Here is an 18,483-nt window from a genome sequence, read left to right on the forward strand (position 1 = left end):
TAAGAATTTTTCGGTTCGAGAAATTAAGACTGTCAGAAAAATCGTGAAAATAACGTCAGCGAACTTCTGGAAATTAAAAACTTTTGAGTAACACGAAAAAAATTAAATTCTATCAATCAATTATAAACAGTTTGAGATCTCTTGGTGACAGTAAATAGGGAATTGGTTGAAAGCCTCCGAATTCAAATTTTATTGCACAATTAAAGTTGGAAATTATTTTTTAGGCTCAAGAGTCCGGATCAGGCGGGCGAAGAGATTCCGAGCTTTCGGTGGTAGGTACATTGGTACCGTGGGCCGGAAGAAAATTATCATCGGCTTCGGTGACGGGTCGCCAAGGTAGAGCGGGGAGTTTGTCTCAACACGAAGAAGTTCGGCTGCACAAACACTTGCGAGTCGTTAGAATATTACTATTGAACGTGGTTGCTGTGCTCGTAATGTGGTTACCGATAACAACGGTGATGTTACTGATTTACATAGACGGTCGTAGGCCCAACGAGGATACCGATTTTTTCTTGAAATCTCATCACTTCATTTGGGCCCTGATAACTGCTCAGCTCAACACCGTTATTAATCCGTTGCTTTACGGAGTTTTTTCCGAAAATTTTCGCGCCTGTTTCGCCAAACTTTGGGGCCGCAACATTACGAATGGCGCGACAGGAAGTGGCGAACGAGGAAGTGGCGGCGGTGGAACAGGCGGCGCCACTGGCACGAGAAAAAGCGCGAGATCGTTCGAGGCACTGCAGGACCGATTGGCCGCTTCGAGGAGCGGCGGGAATGTTAAAAATGCATCGAGACCCAGTAAAAAGAGCTCGAGTTGCAGCATCGGTAGTATAATCGAAGTACCAGCCTCGGAAAAACTTTAAACCATCGATGAAACTCAACGTGAATCGAAAGTGTGATTCGAAATATTTTCGAGTTCTAGAAGATACTGAGACTGAGGATCGGAGGTGTGATTCGCAATTTTATTCTCTCTTAACATATGCGTTTCATGTACCAACGATTCGATTTTAGATCGATCGAACTCAAATATAAAGCTTGTGATTAGTGATATTGTATGAGACACGTTCGCAGTGATCGTGAGAACAATTGTTCTATTCAAATGTTTAGTTTCTTTTTCTACATTACGATTGTACATTGTACATGATTTTTCTTAATTTATTTGTAAATTTGAATGCAAAATTGTGCGTGAAATGATGGAAGCATTCGTATCGGATGAAGGATTATAGAAAATGTAAAAATATTCTTGATAATGATGAAACTACGATTGTCTCCATTTTTATCTCGGCAACAATTCAAAAGAATAATTTTTTTCGTTTTAATTATTTCTTCTTCGAGATGTGACTTCAAAATATCGCTGGTTATCGCAAACTGAAAAACTCTACCGAAACATATTTGAAGAAATCATTTACAGAAGTTCCCGTTGGCGAGACGTCAGATAAACAACCAAAAAAAAAAGTTAGTGAACCAATAAACGTAAGAGAGTCGAAAGATACGATCAACTCGTAAATATTGCAGGTAACGAAAATACGAATTATTTCCGAATTAATTGCATTTTAGTTAGTTGAAATACACCGATACATCGTAAAAACTGTTCGTAAAAAAAATACCGAATTTAATACATTCTTGGAAAAGGCACTAAACGCCTCTTTTTCAGCTTTGAGGATGAATTATAGGGGAGACCGAGGCGGGTTGGGTAACTTTTCAAAGTATTGCTTGTAAACAAAGAACTAAAGACGATTTCAAAAACCAAATGGTTTTCTCTAATAGAAACAACCTTCCTCTATCTCTGATAAAAATTTCAATTTTTTAATTTAAAACGAAATGAGTTATTGAATCGCTTTTTTGACGAACCGTTTTTGTGTCAACCGATCCCACGGTCGGGGCAAGTTGATACAAGCATCGGGGCAAGGTGACTATGGTACTATTTTTATCCCATAATCAACTACGTATTAGCGAAATTAATAAAAATGGATAGTTATCAATATTATTTATTTGATGATTCGAACAATGAATACAAAATGTTGACATAAGTGAATGTAAAGATAATTTTTGTCTGTAAGTGTGAGAAAAAGGAATATTGATCCTCATCCTCGTCATCAAAATCAGAATTGCAGTTTTTACACACATAAAATATATTTTTACTGGCACACCTTGAGTGGGCCCATTTAGAGCACTCATGTGTGTCGACACATGTATTAGCCAACACCATACCACTGTTGACCTACTTACCTCATACTGCTTTTTTTAATAACAAAAAGTTCTACCAGCAAATTATAGCGATAATTGAGAAAAATACTATGCACAATTATAGTTCAATATATGAAAATTGATGTAGAGGATTATTCTAATAATTGGAAGAAAAATTAAGGCAGCAAGAGATATATAAAATTGATGTAAAAGTTTGGTTTTGTATCTAGATTTATGAAAATTCTTCCCACAGGAGTGAGAAAGAGGTTACAATGAACAATTATATCAACCAGGCGTATGTTTACATTACGTAGTTTAGATTTTATTGTTTATTAGTTAACTTGCCCCGTTGCTTAACTAGCTCCAGTCTCCTCCACATCTAAATATGCCAATAATTTTATTCTACTAAAATTTCACATCTTAACAGTTGTAGAGAAAAAATTGGAAGAATTCTACTATCTCCGAGACTAAAATGCATGAACGAGATCAATTTTTTTCACAAATAACTGAAACAAAATAACAAATAACTAGATGATCACATTATCTGATGGCATGAAATAAATTTGTCAAATTCATCGAAAAAATTAATATTTTTTTAGACTATCCTTTTTGTGAGCAGCTTTTTCTTACGCCTTAGAAATTTTAAGTTGATAATGCTGCACAATTTTTTGACGAATACCTTAGCAAATCTCGCGATTCGTGTATTCAGACGACCTTAAAAGGAAATGATAGTTTTGAAAAATACAGCTGGACTCAAAAAGAACACAAAAATCATTGTATGCGACGACAACGAAAACAATTGTGTATGAATATGCAAAGAATATTTTCTCCAATATCCTACATTTTTTCTGAGGAAAACTAAACACTCCGATCTACTACTGAAAATTGATATTCGTGAAGTTTCAGACAGTGGCAATTTTTTTCCAGATTTTCCTACAATTCCGGATCGTTGGTATCTTGATCCAATATAAAATTTTTGGCATAATTAATACTATACGCACCCTTAAGAAATACATTGTACAATGTCATATTCAGCTATGAAAAAAATCATACGCGACTTCGTCAGCTCGGCCACGAAAAAAATTAATGAACCATATAATTTCTGTCTGCAAAATATATTGTGGGCGAATATCAAGTTGTACGAAAGAAATATATATTTTTTATATTTTTACGACTTACAAAAAATAAAGTTATTTTTATTTAAAACTTATACAGTATTTATAAAAAATACAAATAATTGATATATAAAAAATATAAATAATATATATTTCATTGTAAAATTTCTTTTTCGCGTATAACTGATTCAAGGTGTGTGAATTTTTTTCGTGAAAACGATCAGATCGATGTCGATTTAAGATTGTGTAAATATAGTATAACATATGCATACTGGATAAACATAAATTCCCATTTTCCCTCTCCCAAAATGTACAATTTTGTAAATTCGAACTATTATACAAGAATAAATGTATTTTCTAGAAACAATTCACGTAGAGTGGTTGAGTATCCCGTGTTATTAACAATGCCATTACGAATTCTGCAAATATTTTGAATATTCATAAAATATTTTTCTTTATTTGCAAGACTTTTATGATATGATTTACAATACTCAATAAAAAAAAAAAATACAAATTTCAGAGACAGTTTATGCAGAGAACCGTGTAGCGAAAAAAGGAATTTCAAATCTGAAATCACAGAATTTGCACTTTGAAAATCACATTCATGTGTTTAGTGAAATTTGACACTCTATTTTTTGGTGTAGCCATGACAATGAATTTTCCTCTCTTAAATTGAGGCACAGATAAACAGGGTCTCCGTTCAATATCAATAGGAAGCTACTAATCCAAAATTAGAATGTGATTTTTGTAGCCACAAGTGACGCAATCCTCGCGTCTGTCTCAAATTGCGCGTAAATACTATTCTTCACGGTTTGTAGCGTTTGAATTGATTAATCATACGATACAATTTAAGACAAAAAATATCTTTTCAAAATATTGTGTACAAAATAATAATACAAAACAGACTTGAATTTTATGTTAGTAAAATTGTCTGTGTCCATTTTTTTATCCATCATTATTAGTCAGTCTTTTTCTTGTCATTGAAGTAGATTCAAAGTTTCTACCAATGATTAAAATAAGAAGTTATACCGTACAATTTTTCAATTTTCCTCAAGTTGTAACAGTTGATTTTTTTTGGCTGGGAAAATTATTCATAACTCAATTCAGTTCCAATGCAGTGATGAACATCGAAATGAAGTGCGAGGTAAGTTTCCATTTAAAGGCTCACATTCAATCTTCAGTTCTGTTTCTCATTAACATGAATATAATTCACTATACCCACTTAAATAATAAGTTAAAAACGAACAAGTGAACTCACGTAACTTTTCAGAAGTGACTGAGCTCTTTGCGAATTGTTTTTTTAAAAGCACAAAGTTTTTTCATTGTGATACCGTTTTTATTAGTCAAATTGCGCAGAGCTGCGAGTTTCGCGTTTATAAATTTAATTTTGTTGTTAGGCACTTGTGCATGGTTGGGAGTTTTTGGACTTTTAATGTAGTCTCTGATTACGTACCAGACTTTCGATTCTTCGACGAGAGTAACAAAATCAATTTGAATCGTTGTACTCTCATCGAATTTTTCATTGTTCAAACTCAAATCAAGAGTAGTTTCTGTGTCTTTAACCAATTTTATGCAATAGATAACTCGTTTGTCAGTGACAAGAGCCACAGCTACGTAACTATTTAAAGGCATTGCAACGTCAAATTTTATTCTGACGAATTCTCGTCCAGCGATTCGTTCGACACGAATATCTGGCAAACACGCGATTTTTTGTTTGTGCGAATAAATATTGATCTTTTTGAGTTTTTCTTGTTCTTGAAGCAACGTCTCGTTCCAATTTTGCAACTCTTTTGCTCTAGCACATATTGCATTCATTATCTCTTCTGTACCTTTCAGCATTTCTGACTTCAGACCAACGAATTCTTCCTGTTCCGCTGCTTTTAATGTGTCCACACTGAATTCCACAAGTTGGCCCGAGACAGTAAGACATATCACCAACTTGCATTTGTAATTTCGGATTGCTACAAATCTCCGGTATTCCATTTTTATCTTGCGGAATGTGTTCTCATTTATCGACTTGAGCCAGTAGTGAATCCCTGTGTCATCTATGTGCACCAGCCATATAGAATTCTCTAAGCCGTTGTTCATTCCGGCACATAAGTCCTGGACGTTGCCTCCTAGATATACCTTTTCGAAAGTTTAAAAATATAATATCTTCTTTTAGGTACTGAATAAGAAAATTTCACTCTATCTTGCTCCGTGAAACAAAAAAAAATATTGTTTCAATGAACCAAAACTTTTTCGTTTTATAATTTTTCTAAATTGGAATATACTTTTCACATTCTAGACTAATGTGAATCTTAACCCTAATCACTCACTTGGGGTCTGAACAACCCCATTTGTCATGAGATTCGACCCTGTTTTCCAGCAAACGACACTGGGGAACACTGTGCAACAGTGTTGTGTGGCAGCTATTATTTTGCTCTTGTTGGAATGCATTATGTAACACAGTGTCGCTCTGTATCGCTTGCTGGAGAGCTCCCCTAGAAAAGTATGAGTGATTAGGGTTAAAAAAATCTTTTATGGTGAGTGCAAGAAATTTTAAATTAAAGATAAAGCTTTGATAAGTTTCAACGATAGGAACTTTAGTACAGATTTTATAAGAACCTTGTCAAACACTAGTTTTCCTCCCTTCACGTAAGCTAAGACAGCAGATTCGTGCATAACGAGTATAAAACCGGCGATGACTTCACATCTGAAAATTCCTACAATTTGAAGAATTTCGTGTTCGCTTTGATGTATGAGTAGTGTTTCACTGCTGGTTACACTGAAGACTCTTTTGTTATTAACAACAATGCTAATATTCTCGATACAATTTTCATCAGAGTAGATAGCTTGCCGAAGACTCAATTCGGAATTTTTAGCATTGAGTATTAGGTCTTGTAAATTATAAGTTCCATTCGGTAGCGGCTGGAGTTTGAACAATTTCCTGTTCATTTTGGTTAATTTGTTAGAGGAAAGTAGCCATTTGTTTTCAGGTACAAAAACCTCATAATAATGTGGACCATGCGATAAGCCATCAGAACTTAACGTGATGAGCTTGAAAATTTTACGGAATTTGTAAATTCCGTAGGGGTTGCAGATCACAAAGACTCTGCCACTGAAACATCTGAAACCTTTAATTTCACGCGGTGCACGATGAGTCGGAAGCGGTGAAGTTGGTAATGGCTTGCCATACGGAAATATTACGAATTCATCCTTCGTCCAAGCGAAACACATTTCCTCGGCATAAAAATCGAGAATCTCAAAATTAGTGGGCACAAACTCTGCAGTAATTGACATTGTTGATTTTCCTTCGAGCAAATTTTTTTGTTGTCAAAGCAAACGTAGCTGTTTACACTACATCATTTTCGAATATTCAGACAGTATATTTCTGTCACAAAATTTCAACGAAGTCGACACGATAACTCGATTGCAAATTGCAAATGATTTAGAATAGAATTCTTAAACTTGGCAAAAAATAGGTTATTGTTTTGAATGTATGAAACGAAGTTCGAATTCACAATCAGAGATCATAAAATCTATGTTCTGTCACACAATTCAGTACTTTTTTACATAACCTTACTTTTTTTTTATTTACTGTTCCCGCGTAAATGTAAGGACCACGTGACCACGTGAAACGTGAAACGGTATACTACTGCTTGTTTCGCCGAGTAATTGAAAAAGAACAAATCACTTGTTGGTTCTGCCATTTTGTAATCGCATCAAGTCGAACATGACGTGAACGCAACAAGCGTCACCGCGTTCACTTCAAATCGAACACGTTTTATGGCTGTTTTCTCCGACGCAGTTCAAATTCAGTTCAATTTTTTTAATATAGTTTCGAGATAGAATGAACCGAGTTTGAACTCGAATTAACGTTGGAGAAAACGGGCATTAGCGTTATTAACGCTATTAACGCTGTCAGCGTCCAAGTAGAATGTACCCCAAAAATAACTCCCGTCTTTATACTCTACGAATTCAAGCAAAAAACAGGCCGGCAGATTTCGGACTTCTGACTTTTTAGCATGAAATTTTTTATATCTAATAAGAAATATTTTTTTAAAGATATATTTTATATGAAGCCGATATTTTTTGGATTGTCAAACAATTCCGTATTCCTGAAACGCTAATTCGTTTACGAAGTTCCTTGTAAAGAAAGCGTTTGCACAAGAATTAGTATAATGGAAAAATCCTGACAAAGAAAACGATTTCACAGAAAATATTTAGATGTTATGTTGCGGAAGAGAGACTTTGATTTCAATACCCACCTTTTGCATGTGTAAAGGGACTAACTCATCATTTCTACCTCGACATATATGGATTTTAATCGAATTGTGAAATCATCCTCAAAACTTTCGTAGGTAAAATTCTAAAACGTTTGGTTGGTTTAGTGGTTTTCTCGAAATATTGTCAAGAGCATAGATTTCTCAATTTGTTTTTTATTTTTGATATTTTAAAATATTTAAGTTTTCATATATATTTACTCGATTTTCGTGAACTTTGGACTCAGTTTTACACTATTTGGAACTCTTTTTTAGAGAAAGTAAATGATCTAATCTTGCTTTTTACGGCATATCTATACTGTTTTTCCATGGCTCATTCAACAACTTTTCGTAATCATTGATACTGATCATTCTACAAGAATTGAATTATCAATTCAATAGTTTTGACTTTTTATTAACCATATAAGAATATTTTTCACAACATTTGAAATTTCAATAAATTATAATGTACTTGCTTTTATTCAATTTTCAAACAAAATTGTGTTCTTGTTTCCGATGAATAAAAATTTCACAAATTTTTTTATCGTAATGTGCTCAGATCAGACGTCTGAAAATATATAATTAAACTGTACAATTGGGAACAAATAGGTTTGACCCCACATAATGAAAAAGTGAAAATGAAAAAAATGATATTTATATATTTTTCCAATGTACGGACATCCGACAATCAAATATTTTTTTCCACTCCATGCATGAAGAATGAAGACAAATCATTGACTTTTTAACAGTCATTTATTATCTAAAGATTTTTACAGTTCATAAAGTTATCATATTTCTATGACTAATAAAAGCTGGTTTCACATTTCGAGATTAAAACCAGGCATCAACTTCACGGGTAGTGTTACTTCAACCTGGTTTACCGATTCAAATTTGAATTGCAGAATCAGGCTTTAAATACAACATGGAACTATATCCATTAAGAACTCGTGTACTATTTTTTTCAATGATGATCTACAGAGTTCCGCACGCGCGTGCATATAAGGTTGTGTGTATGTGCACGCGTGGGCATGTGTAAAATCAACTTCATTAGAGTTATGCATCTTGAACAATATACAATTAGCGCTTGAATTCTCCAACGAAAGCAAAATTTGAGAAAAAAATACGATAATAACTCGAAATTTGCTATCCTCGAATTCGACTACTCAGGATGAATTGAATGAAATTATTCACTTCACGAGAGGAAAAGCAAAAACCATGCTCGTCTAAATTTTTCGACTTTGTTTGATTGACGGAAAGTAAGTGTGGCAGTTGGAAGGAATGCTATTTGAAGAGATCCCTATTTAATCTCTTTTTAAATAGATTGCAAAATATTGAATGTCATAATGCAGTATATGTAAATATGTTCCCTAGAAAAAATCAATTTATACTTTCACACATACACATATTGACGAAAATGAGATTTTTACATAAAAATCTAAATTCAATTGAGAAGTCTCAGACCAAAACTCTTTCATCTAAATATTTCTTGATCCTATTATATCTGCACACGATTTCTTCCCACACTCAACCGATAATCAGGCAACTTGCTTTTCTTCAAATATTTATATTTTACGCCGCAACAATGTTCATTTAAACTTACTTTTTTGTCTCTTCTTTCGTTTCTCACATTCAGTAGGATCATTTAATTGCGCAACTCTCATTCGGAGAGTTTAAAACAGCGCTACAGTACAATTTACGATTGATTCGGCTGACATGCCGCGTACATAGGTCCAGCTTTCTTCTTCGCCAAGTCCGTCGCTTTCTTAGCTGCGTCTTTCATTTTCTCAGCCTTGTCGTGCAACGAATGTTGCAAATCTTCTGCTGCATGACTCAATTTAACCATGGATAGTTCGTCCTGATGGTGAATATGAAAAAAGTATTTTTTTGTTTTATAATTCTTCATGATTTAGGTGGAAATTGTAGGTTTAATCAAATTATTCTCAAGGTACTTGGAGTTTGCCGCTTAATGACGAGTTCTGCCAATTTGAAATAAATTTTAACAATCATTCACACTTCTTTCATGATTATTGTGTCTTGGAAAAAGAATAAATTTCTTTTGTTTCTTTTTTTTGCATTGTTAACTCACCTGATCGAAGAAACCCATTTGTGATAATGTTGGATTCATGTAGGCTGCTGTCGAAGGAAACATATGAGCTAATACATAGTTAAAGCCACCGGTCATCTTTGCACAATTTTTCTTAAACCTATCCAGACCAAAAGCTTGTATCGCTCGGCTAAAACCAAACACTGAACTATCAATCCATGCCGATCTATGTGCTACCGTCCATTCTGAATTTTCCTCGGATACTCGATACACCACTTTCTCAATTACACTCTGTTAAAAAAAATCATTGGTTATTACACAGCATTTTTAAATCACGTTTTCATATCGCACTGAGTTTTGCTCTGACTTCCAGTCTTCTCTTAAGCCAACAAATATTTTCAATAAATTTTATTAGACTTACCATAACTTTGGTGTAGCCAAGATTTCTAGTATAAGACGTCAACATCTTAGCTTTGGGATCAACTACAGTCTCCTCAACGATTTTAACAACGTTTTTGCTTATAAATCTTTCACCCCATTTTGGTACTCTATTAGTTTTTAATAGCAGCCGTTTTGAGTACAGTTTTCCATCTCTCACCTCTCTAGATATCGTGTCCTCCGAAAGAACATGTGAACTGCCAAAAAGTTTGTATTAATGTCTATCAAATTTTCTAATGCAAAAGGTATTAAAAAAATGATGCAGAGACATGAATCTCAGCAAAAATTATAATCATATTGTTTTAAGAATTTGCAATGGAAGAAATTGAAAAAATATAGCTATCTGCGAATCTTTCTAACCAAATTAGCACGGAATTTCTGCCAAATTTCTAAAAAAATTTGATAAATATCGATAACAAAGTCACAAATGTTGGCTATGTTGATTATGTAGACCATAACCTTTATCATGTTATCTAAAATTTTAACATATATTTAAAAAAATTGAAACAATAAACGTTTACGAATAATACTGACTTCTTCTGACTTTTTTACTTACCTGTGCGGATTAGGATATCGCTGCCAAAATCCTTGAGCAACTTGACTCCAATTGAATTGGAATACGGTTGTGTTCTCATAATACTTTACCATATTGACTTTCTATTCTTTGTTGTAAAGTGAAGAGCAAAGATGAAAAGTTGTACAATTAAATTTTGATGAAACCAGCTCAGTTATACTCAAAGTACTTCTTTCGCCAAACTCAAATCAATTTTTAAAGACATTGAATATTTTTTGTGTTGGGCCAAGGAAATCCAGATTTCCTAACCCTATTTTTTGTGTCTGAAATGAGAAGAGAAAAAAAATTATTGATGTAGAAAGGAATATTCATGTGGAATTCGCAGGTATTCAAGGTTATTGGAGAATGTTGTTTTCAAAGAGAAAAATGGTTGGCGGGTCATTGAAAAAATGTACATCGGGAAAACTACGAGATTTATAATTTATGACGACGCTGAAGTTTGCAACGTTGGAGTTCAACGAAATGAACGAAAAAAAGATTTATAATTCATTATTTTTTTATTTCACGAATTATTGATGTGGTTTGAAAAATGATGAATTGGAAATTCGGCAGGGAACAAAATTGGAGATTTACTGGAATTATTTGAGAGTTTTTTTAGACCATTTCGTTGGAAACTTCACTGTCATTAATTTATGGAATTTTACTGTTTAATACGCAGTTTGCCCAAACGGTAATGTAATTTAATTTTCTAAATAATCAAATTCATCGATCTATACGGGAACCATTGGGAAACATTCCAAAAGTCTGAAACAAATTGTAATGGTGATAAACATGTTTCGACAATTTTTAATGACAGCAGGAAGAGAACTTACGAACTCGTACTTTATATGCGTATCGAGTAGATGATTCCATTTTTTCCTCCGTTTAAAACATTATAAAAAATACATACCAGTAAGTGAATTAAAAATTAAATGAAAATCAATTCATACAAGGCTTTACAACAGATTTGCACGCGCGCCCACGTGGGCAAGTTCACAAGCAAGATAAACAAGTTCATGTTACACGCTTCAACGTACGCTCGCGCGGGTCGTGCCATTGATCACGTATACCTTACGTAGTCTACTGCAAAAAAAAACTCCAGTTTTGATTTTATAATTATGAAAGAGTATAAAAAAGGGCATATTTCAATTATCAAACCGATCTTTGCGTATCAACACGAAATATTTTTAGAACGATAGTTGGTCGAATTGAGGAGTGACAAAGGTCAGGTATATTCAAATTAGGTGATCGTATTGGGTAATACGCTTATTATATACGTTGATTCGCTTATTCAATCTCAGAGATGACCACGTTTTATTTGATCGATTCGGGGATCAAGGGTATAGAAAAAAATGATATTTCACTATTTTTATAATTATAATTGGAATTCGATACAGTTTGAAAGAGATAAATAAATTGAAAATGCCTGTTAATGGGAAAAATACGCAATATAATAAAACCCAATCATATAATTACAATTTCGATTAACAATGATGGCGGGGATAACGTTTATCAACAAAATACTTGTTCCATAACAGAACTAGAGGTTTACATACATTCTTCGCTACAATAATAAATAAAAAAATGTGCAAAATAAACGAGAAATGGAGAAATATGGAGAAAAGTTAAAAAAAAATTTATTTCAACAATTTTTATTCAATTGGATCAATAACACTATCCCAAATTCTTCGAGGAAGGATTTTAAAAAATTACATAACCCACAATATCCACAAGATCTGAATTTCGTGCATAATGAGAATATTAAACAAAATCGGAAAAACGGTTTCAATCGACGATACACACCTCGTTAATTCATCATGATATTATAATTACTGGAGGGATCTAGTTTTAATAAGATCGTAACCTACGTACGGGAGAATCGTGATCGTGCGAAACTGCCGACAGTAGTAAAAGTTGCTACGCACTGGCGAAATGCCCAACTAGATGCATGAGCTCCCCGGTATCACAAAGACCGCGAGAATCATACACTTCGACAACTAATCACCTTATCAATAACGATGTTATGACTAGAATGCTTTCGAAGCGTGAACTCTTTTCAATTTTCCTGACTAATTACACCTTGAAACATATTTTGCTCTTTATAAATAATACGCAAACTTGCACGAGTTGAAGGAAAGTCCAGGGAGCTTGTTTTCTTGTCCGATGGCGTGAAACGTTCTCACTAGCGCCCTCTCATTCTCGTTATCTTGTTTTTCTTTTATCTAGATGGCGATTCGGAGTTTTCGAAAAGCCAAGGCTTTTTATTTCTCTATATTGATATCACAATAAGATGAGTTGATTTTTGTTTAATAGTTTTACTTCATTACCACAAAAAAAATGGTGCAGATTTTAAAAAAATCTTTTGCTCGTGAAAAGAACGAGAACTGTAAATAATTTTTTTTCCTAAACAGTTGGAGTGATTCAAAAAAATTAGCTTTTGAAGATTGCATGATATTCTCTTCGCACCCGTGGTAACTGGCTATACTCAGTTTTGACAACACATTTTCTATAAAAAAAAAGATATACTTGTGGAGTAAACAGCTGACTCCATAGACATTATCTTTTATCTCAGTTGCTATTCATTGGAAATCATCTTAAAATTGGATCGACGTTCATCTACACAAATTATCTCGTAACTCCGCATTTTGTTTACAAACGGTCATTTCGAAAAAGTTACGCTCGTCTAGCACGAGGGAAATAATTTTTTACATCCAAAGATAACAAAACCCCATGTAAAAAGAAAATGGGGTTGAAAACGAAGAGTATGAGAAAAATTTTAGAGCCCATCGAAGTTCAAGTAATTATAGACATTTTTCTATTATACCTTAATTCACGTTACCATTTTTCTACAATTTTTACTCATTGGTGTTCATATTTGTCACTGAGCATCGAGTTATTATTTATCCATGTTTTAGATGCACCAGTTGAGATTGTTGTCGACAAATGATTTTATAAAAGCTGCGGACATAACTCAGATCCAATCCATAGTGTTCGAGCAACTCAACAACTTGGCTGAAAAATTTTCTAAACTTCCAAAAGAAGACGCCAGCAATTATCAAGAGATGAAATCAAAGATTACCAGTCTCATTGAGGAATTTTGTTTAATGAAGAACATCAAACAACTGGTTTGTTAAGACCTAAATTTTTGTACATCTGTACCTAAATATTTTTTTTAACTCATCTGCAGGGTTTCCGATTACTGCTGATACTTCACTTTTATGACATTTTCGTTATTCATTCAATTCGATATTCTCATATTTGTAAATAAACTAAAACTTTTTTTATTAGTTTAGTTTATAGTCCAAACTATAAAAATAGTAGATAATTTTATATGCCGTTGGATCAACAATTATTTGAATTTTAGGTCCAATTCTCAAACAGTTAATCATTTTTTCATTCAGGTACCAAGCCCAAAAACTCAAAGTAGCAAAGATGTTATCAGTGTGGTACTGGAAAAATTCAGGAGTTCTCTCGAGACGCTAGAAAGACTAGAGTGTGAACCCCTTAAACAACAGCTGCAAGATTGTTGGGATTATGTCAAAGAAATGGGTGCTGTTGAACAAATTGAAGATTTCCAAAATATTAAAGTAAAGCATGTTTGATAAATGATTAAAATGATTCATCCTATAGCAGAATTTTTATTTTTCATGCTTTTTGCAGGAATTGGGCATGTTTATTATAGAGATTTTTGAGCCACTTCAACGCTACAGAAAAAATTTGATTTCTCCATTATTTAGAGAAAAAATGGCTCTTTATACGGGCCAATTGTGCACAAGCTTTGCCGTATTGGTGGAAGTTATCCAGGAACAACATCAGTTGCGAGCACCCATTTATGTAACATGTTTTTTTGTCTCTGAACCATTTCAACATATCGCAGAAATTACTAGAAAGGTGTCTCTTGAGTTACTAACATTTTTAAAAAATACGTTTTTCATTAGAGCGCCAAGAAGTATGTTTGCGACAGACTTTGCTGGTGTTTCAAGATGATAATAGAGCTCTTGGACGCTTCCAGTCCTACTGAGGAAGAAGAAAATTTTGAGAAAGAAAATCACTTTGTATACAGGTAACTCAAAAATTATGTAAAAATGAAAAATAGAATCTTATTCCCTAAGTGCATTCATTGTAGTTAACAAGAAAAAAATTTACATCGAAAATAAAAAATGAAAGAATCGATCTAGCCTCTGAAACGTGGTAATTCAAATACCTCGCAAATACACATGTTTTTCAGAATGGATCTCGTACTCGATATAATATCAAGCATGCCAGGCAAAACGAACGAGCAACAATTGGAAATATGTAAAGATTTGTGGGCTGGAATTGAGGATGTGTTTTCCCACGCATTGGGGATAGCTCAAGTTTGTCAACCATACAATTTCAAAGCGATCACTGGTGCAAGTCAGTCGATAATGTCTGAATACGAGAATCTAAAGGTTCAACTTGAATCAGACAAATCGGATCCAACCTTGAACAATCTTTTCATGAATACATTGAACGATGCCTTATACCGCCTTGAACGTAAGGTCAACATTTCTGTTCTCACTCTGGTAATGGAAGTTTTTAGTGATCCATTCAGTGCATTGAGAAAACTCGTCAAAAGTTGTGGGAATCCTTTAACCGTTAAAAAACGATCACGAAACGATCTCAGCAAAGGTATCGAGGATTTTGACCAACTAACCGATAAAGCGATGCAAATTGGAATGTTTGCTATTGCTTGCTGTAATGACGTGGACAGTGAGTATCGAAAAATTCATCACAATGAACATTTTTTTTAAGTTTTTTTCTCAATGATTTTTAAATTCAAAGCCATTTTACTCGTCAGGAGGATAATCATCTATTTTCGCAGGAATCACAAAAATTCGTCATTGCATGGCAAGCTTGGAGTCTTTGGAATCAGAATTTGTTCCAGCTACAGTGGCATTTTATCTTCATCCCGATAACAAGGAAATGCGGGCTTGCATCAAAATTTTAATCACCAGGTGGCAAGCCGAAATGAATAAATTGCACAATGTCGTGGATTTGATAATTGATTCAGCAGCTTATTGTCAGGTTTCGATTGTTTCACTAAAAAACATAAGATACATTCTGACGATTGTTGAAAATTGTATCCAAAATCAAACAAATGTCCAAGTATAAATATTTTAGCAAGAAAATAGATTTTATATGATATAGCTATTTTTAAACTATTTTTGGAATTTAGGTGATTCTGGACGATCTGCAGGATCGCATTTCGAAGATGTCAGATTGTCTCGACAACCGTGAAGGAGTAACTCGAATTCACGTCCAGGTAGTTGTCCAACGTGCCATAGCACTTGCGACTCAAGTTACGGCAGCGGTGAACGACATCGGTCGTGAAAAAATCGATCGACAGACGATCATGATGATTCTTGAGTTAAAAATTGGTAAGATTCTGGTAAAATTGGTAAGAAAATTGGTAACAGCCTGCTTCGTTCTGTTTCAAAAAGAATCATACGATTGAACCGAAAAGAAATCGGGTTCAATTTTTTTCAAATGCTTTCAGCTATTTACGAAGCTGATGGAGCCTCGAAAACGTTGCTAGTTGAAAACGCGACGGATTCGCAGCAATTAAGGGTCATAAAACGTTGCGAATTGATACTGAACGTCGTCAAGAGATTGCAGCCTGCACTGGTGACTGTTATGAATAGTACTATAACGACTAGTAGCGGTTATGGGAAAGCTGGAATGGGACAAGGCGATTCTCTTCATGGTAATGGGAGGATTTTATTGAATTTCATCATTCATCAATTTAATTCGATAAATAATGGAATACAAAAAAAACTTTTATCTTTTATTTTAATTGTCGATTTTCTCGCAGCCTCGAGTGCTCATTTTCCATCGTCAATGTCCGGTCCTCTCCATAATGGAAAATTTCTCACGTACATTAGAACTCCTTACACGGGTAATTTTGTCTTTTTCCTTTTGCTCATTAAAAGCTCATGCGTCATCGGAGTAGAAAAAAGTTTTGAGCCATTTCTGCAATTTATTTTGCGTGGGCTTGAACTTTTTAAATCCATTCGGTCGAAGAGCGATAAAAATTTTCTCTTAAAAAAATTGAAAAGTCAATTAGAAAATTTAAAAAAAACAAACAAATTTTTCATTCAATTTTGTTAATTTATAACAAGTCTATCCGAACGACATTAGTTAAATTTCGCATGAGAACAAAATCCTAACGGATCCCAATAACAATGATTTTTTTTTGCAATTTCAGGTACATATAATTTCCTTAAAGAAATAAAACTCGCGACTTTTCGATTTAATGAGTTTTTTTGAATTATCCTTTCAGTACAAAACTATAAACCACCGTTGTCGATACAACCGGCTAACAGTGCGCCAAGAACACCCACGGATTTGTCATCGTTGATACCGTACATACAACGTGGTCGCACAATGCGTACGGATCGTTCAATAATGTACAAAACGCCAAAAAACAGTGAAATTCGTAATGTCACGACTCATGAAAATCGACTTAAAATGCGTAATCTATCTTGCATTAGACAACATTTATTCAGCCGGGATAGTTTTATTTCACAAAATGAGATTGACCTGTCCAATGAGAGTCTCGAATTAACTGGTGAGTTGGAAAGAATAAGATTCATAATTCAATTTATTTCATTCGTTGGATAGTCATTCCAATTTATCTTTCATCAATTTTAGAGGTTTCTTGCTTCACTCATTGTTCATATGGAATGAAAAAAACATGCCTTGCATCTATTTATCTGCTAATGAAAATGGTGAATTTTCAGCGATACTGGACAAACTAACTTGTCTCTCGGACACTCTAAGTTCAATAGCTCAGAGTTCCATGGAACCTGATGAAAAACCACCAAAATCAAAACATTCGAGAGACCCGATCGGTGATTCGATGGAAAATATATCAGTTGCATCGAGCGTTTGTTTGGGTCGTTTGAACGAAAGAAAAAGCGACGAATGTTCTGTTATCGGTGGTGGCGATGCACCGTCGAGTATCGCAACCCCTGAGAAGGTCGAGGACATTCAAAGAATCGACAAAGAAATCGAAATTCTCCAGAAACAGTTTAAGACACTGATCATCAATTGAAATCCGTTTCATTTAATAACATTCCATTCGTATCGGATTACATTATATTAATGATACGGTAGGAAAAACTGTCGAAAGGCTACGATCCGTCCAATTTAGATATGTGCAAAGATGAAAAATGAAGAAGCTGGCCACAATCTAGTGAAGCTCATTCGCATTATCTTTTGTATCCTTTATTTCTTTATAGTTCTCGAGCACCTTTGTTCGTCATTGACTGTCATTTAACTCTTCTGATTATTAGTATTAAATACCGAAGATCTGACTTCACTGGAACAATCAGAGTATAATAAAGCTTGAGTCGTAATATTAAAATTTGATATTTTTGAAATTCTTATCGTAATTCCAAGATTCTGATATTACAATATAGTTATAAGGGAATACAATAACTAACAGTAAATAGTGAAAGTTTCGAAATTTCTTCTTTCCGATGCAGATATATATTATTCTTAATTTGAAATTTATTGCTATATTATTATAAAGCTTATTTATCAAGATTTTGGAAATAGCGAAAGAAATTCCATTTTCTTTTACGTGTAGTAAATAGTAAGAAATTATTTGAAAAATTCTTATTTCAATGGATTCATTGACTACTTTCCAAAAATTGAGCCCAATGCACTTTCAGCTATTGGAAAATTTAATATGATGTTTGCTAAATTATGAATAATTTACGGTTTTGTATTTTTAAACTGATTGAATAAAGTTGAAAATAATGATGTATTGTTATTACGTGAATCATTGAATATTAATCGGTCTTTGCGAACCAAACAATTTCGTAAGTTGATACATTTTTTAAGATTATATTCAGTTGCAGTCGAAGTGCAAAAACA

The 18,483-nt window shown here is 33.8% G+C and overlaps 4 protein-coding genes across 8 annotated transcripts in view; 2 read left to right on the top strand and 2 right to left on the bottom strand.

The window, feature by feature from the left end:
• LOC122415274 (free fatty acid receptor 4-like) overlaps nt 1–3,669 on the top strand; it is a 43,433-nt gene extending 39,764 nt beyond the window's left edge. The window contains exon 6 of the mRNA XM_043427289.1: nt 225–3,669. Within this exon, the coding sequence (XP_043283224.1) occupies nt 225–863 (639 nt within the window). The 3' untranslated portion in view covers nt 864–3,669. The remainder of the gene's footprint in view (nt 1–224) is intronic.
• LOC122415188 (uncharacterized) lies at nt 1,973–7,019 on the bottom strand. Its single transcript, XM_043427196.1, has 2 exons — nt 5,910–7,019; nt 1,973–5,429 (listed from the first exon to the last, which is right to left on the bottom strand). The coding sequence occupies exons 1-2, from the start codon at nt 6,582–6,584 to the stop codon at nt 4,569–4,571; spliced, it is 1,536 nt and encodes a 511-aa protein (XP_043283131.1). The 5' UTR covers nt 6,585–7,019; the 3' UTR covers nt 1,973–4,568.
• On the top strand, nt 4,284–18,379 carry LOC122415052 (uncharacterized). 3 transcript variants are annotated; one of them, XM_043426891.1, is made up of 12 exons: nt 4,284–4,446; nt 13,497–13,706; nt 13,983–14,168; nt 14,242–14,415; nt 14,520–14,644; nt 14,810–15,312; nt 15,425–15,627; nt 15,779–15,980; nt 16,100–16,306; nt 16,415–16,498; nt 16,883–17,170; nt 17,343–18,379. In XM_043426891.1, the coding sequence occupies exons 1-12, from the start codon at nt 4,309–4,311 to the stop codon at nt 17,654–17,656; spliced, it is 2,634 nt and encodes an 877-aa protein (XP_043282826.1). In that variant the 5' UTR covers nt 4,284–4,308; the 3' UTR covers nt 17,657–18,379. The 3 variants fall into 3 exon arrangements, with proteins under 3 accessions (XP_043282826.1, XP_043282991.1, XP_043282915.1); XM_043426980.1 differs by lacking the exon at nt 4,284–4,446 and adding an exon at nt 12,857–13,378; XM_043427056.1 differs by lacking the exon at nt 16,415–16,498.
• Nucleotides 8,281–12,725, bottom strand: prel (preli-like). Of its 3 annotated transcripts, none has more exons than XM_043427426.1 (6): nt 12,454–12,725; nt 10,585–10,865; nt 10,012–10,225; nt 9,633–9,881; nt 9,496–9,522; nt 8,281–9,401 (listed from the first exon to the last, which is right to left on the bottom strand). In XM_043427426.1, the coding sequence occupies exons 2-6, from the start codon at nt 10,674–10,676 to the stop codon at nt 9,240–9,242; spliced, it is 744 nt and encodes a 247-aa protein (XP_043283361.1). In that variant the 5' UTR covers nt 10,677–10,865; nt 12,454–12,725; the 3' UTR covers nt 8,281–9,239. The 3 variants fall into 3 exon arrangements, with proteins under 3 accessions (XP_043283361.1, XP_043283443.1, XP_043283523.1); XM_043427508.1 differs by lacking the exon at nt 12,454–12,725 and adding an exon at nt 11,415–12,349; XM_043427588.1 differs by lacking the exons at nt 9,496–9,522; nt 12,454–12,725 and having other exon boundaries at nt 10,585–10,855.
• Nucleotides 18,380–18,483: the final 104 nt, after the last annotated feature.

This window comes from Venturia canescens, chromosome 1 (assembly GCF_019457755.1).
Source record: "Venturia canescens isolate UGA chromosome 1, ASM1945775v1, whole genome shotgun sequence".
Classification (NCBI taxonomy): domain Eukaryota; kingdom Metazoa; phylum Arthropoda; class Insecta; order Hymenoptera; family Ichneumonidae; genus Venturia; species Venturia canescens.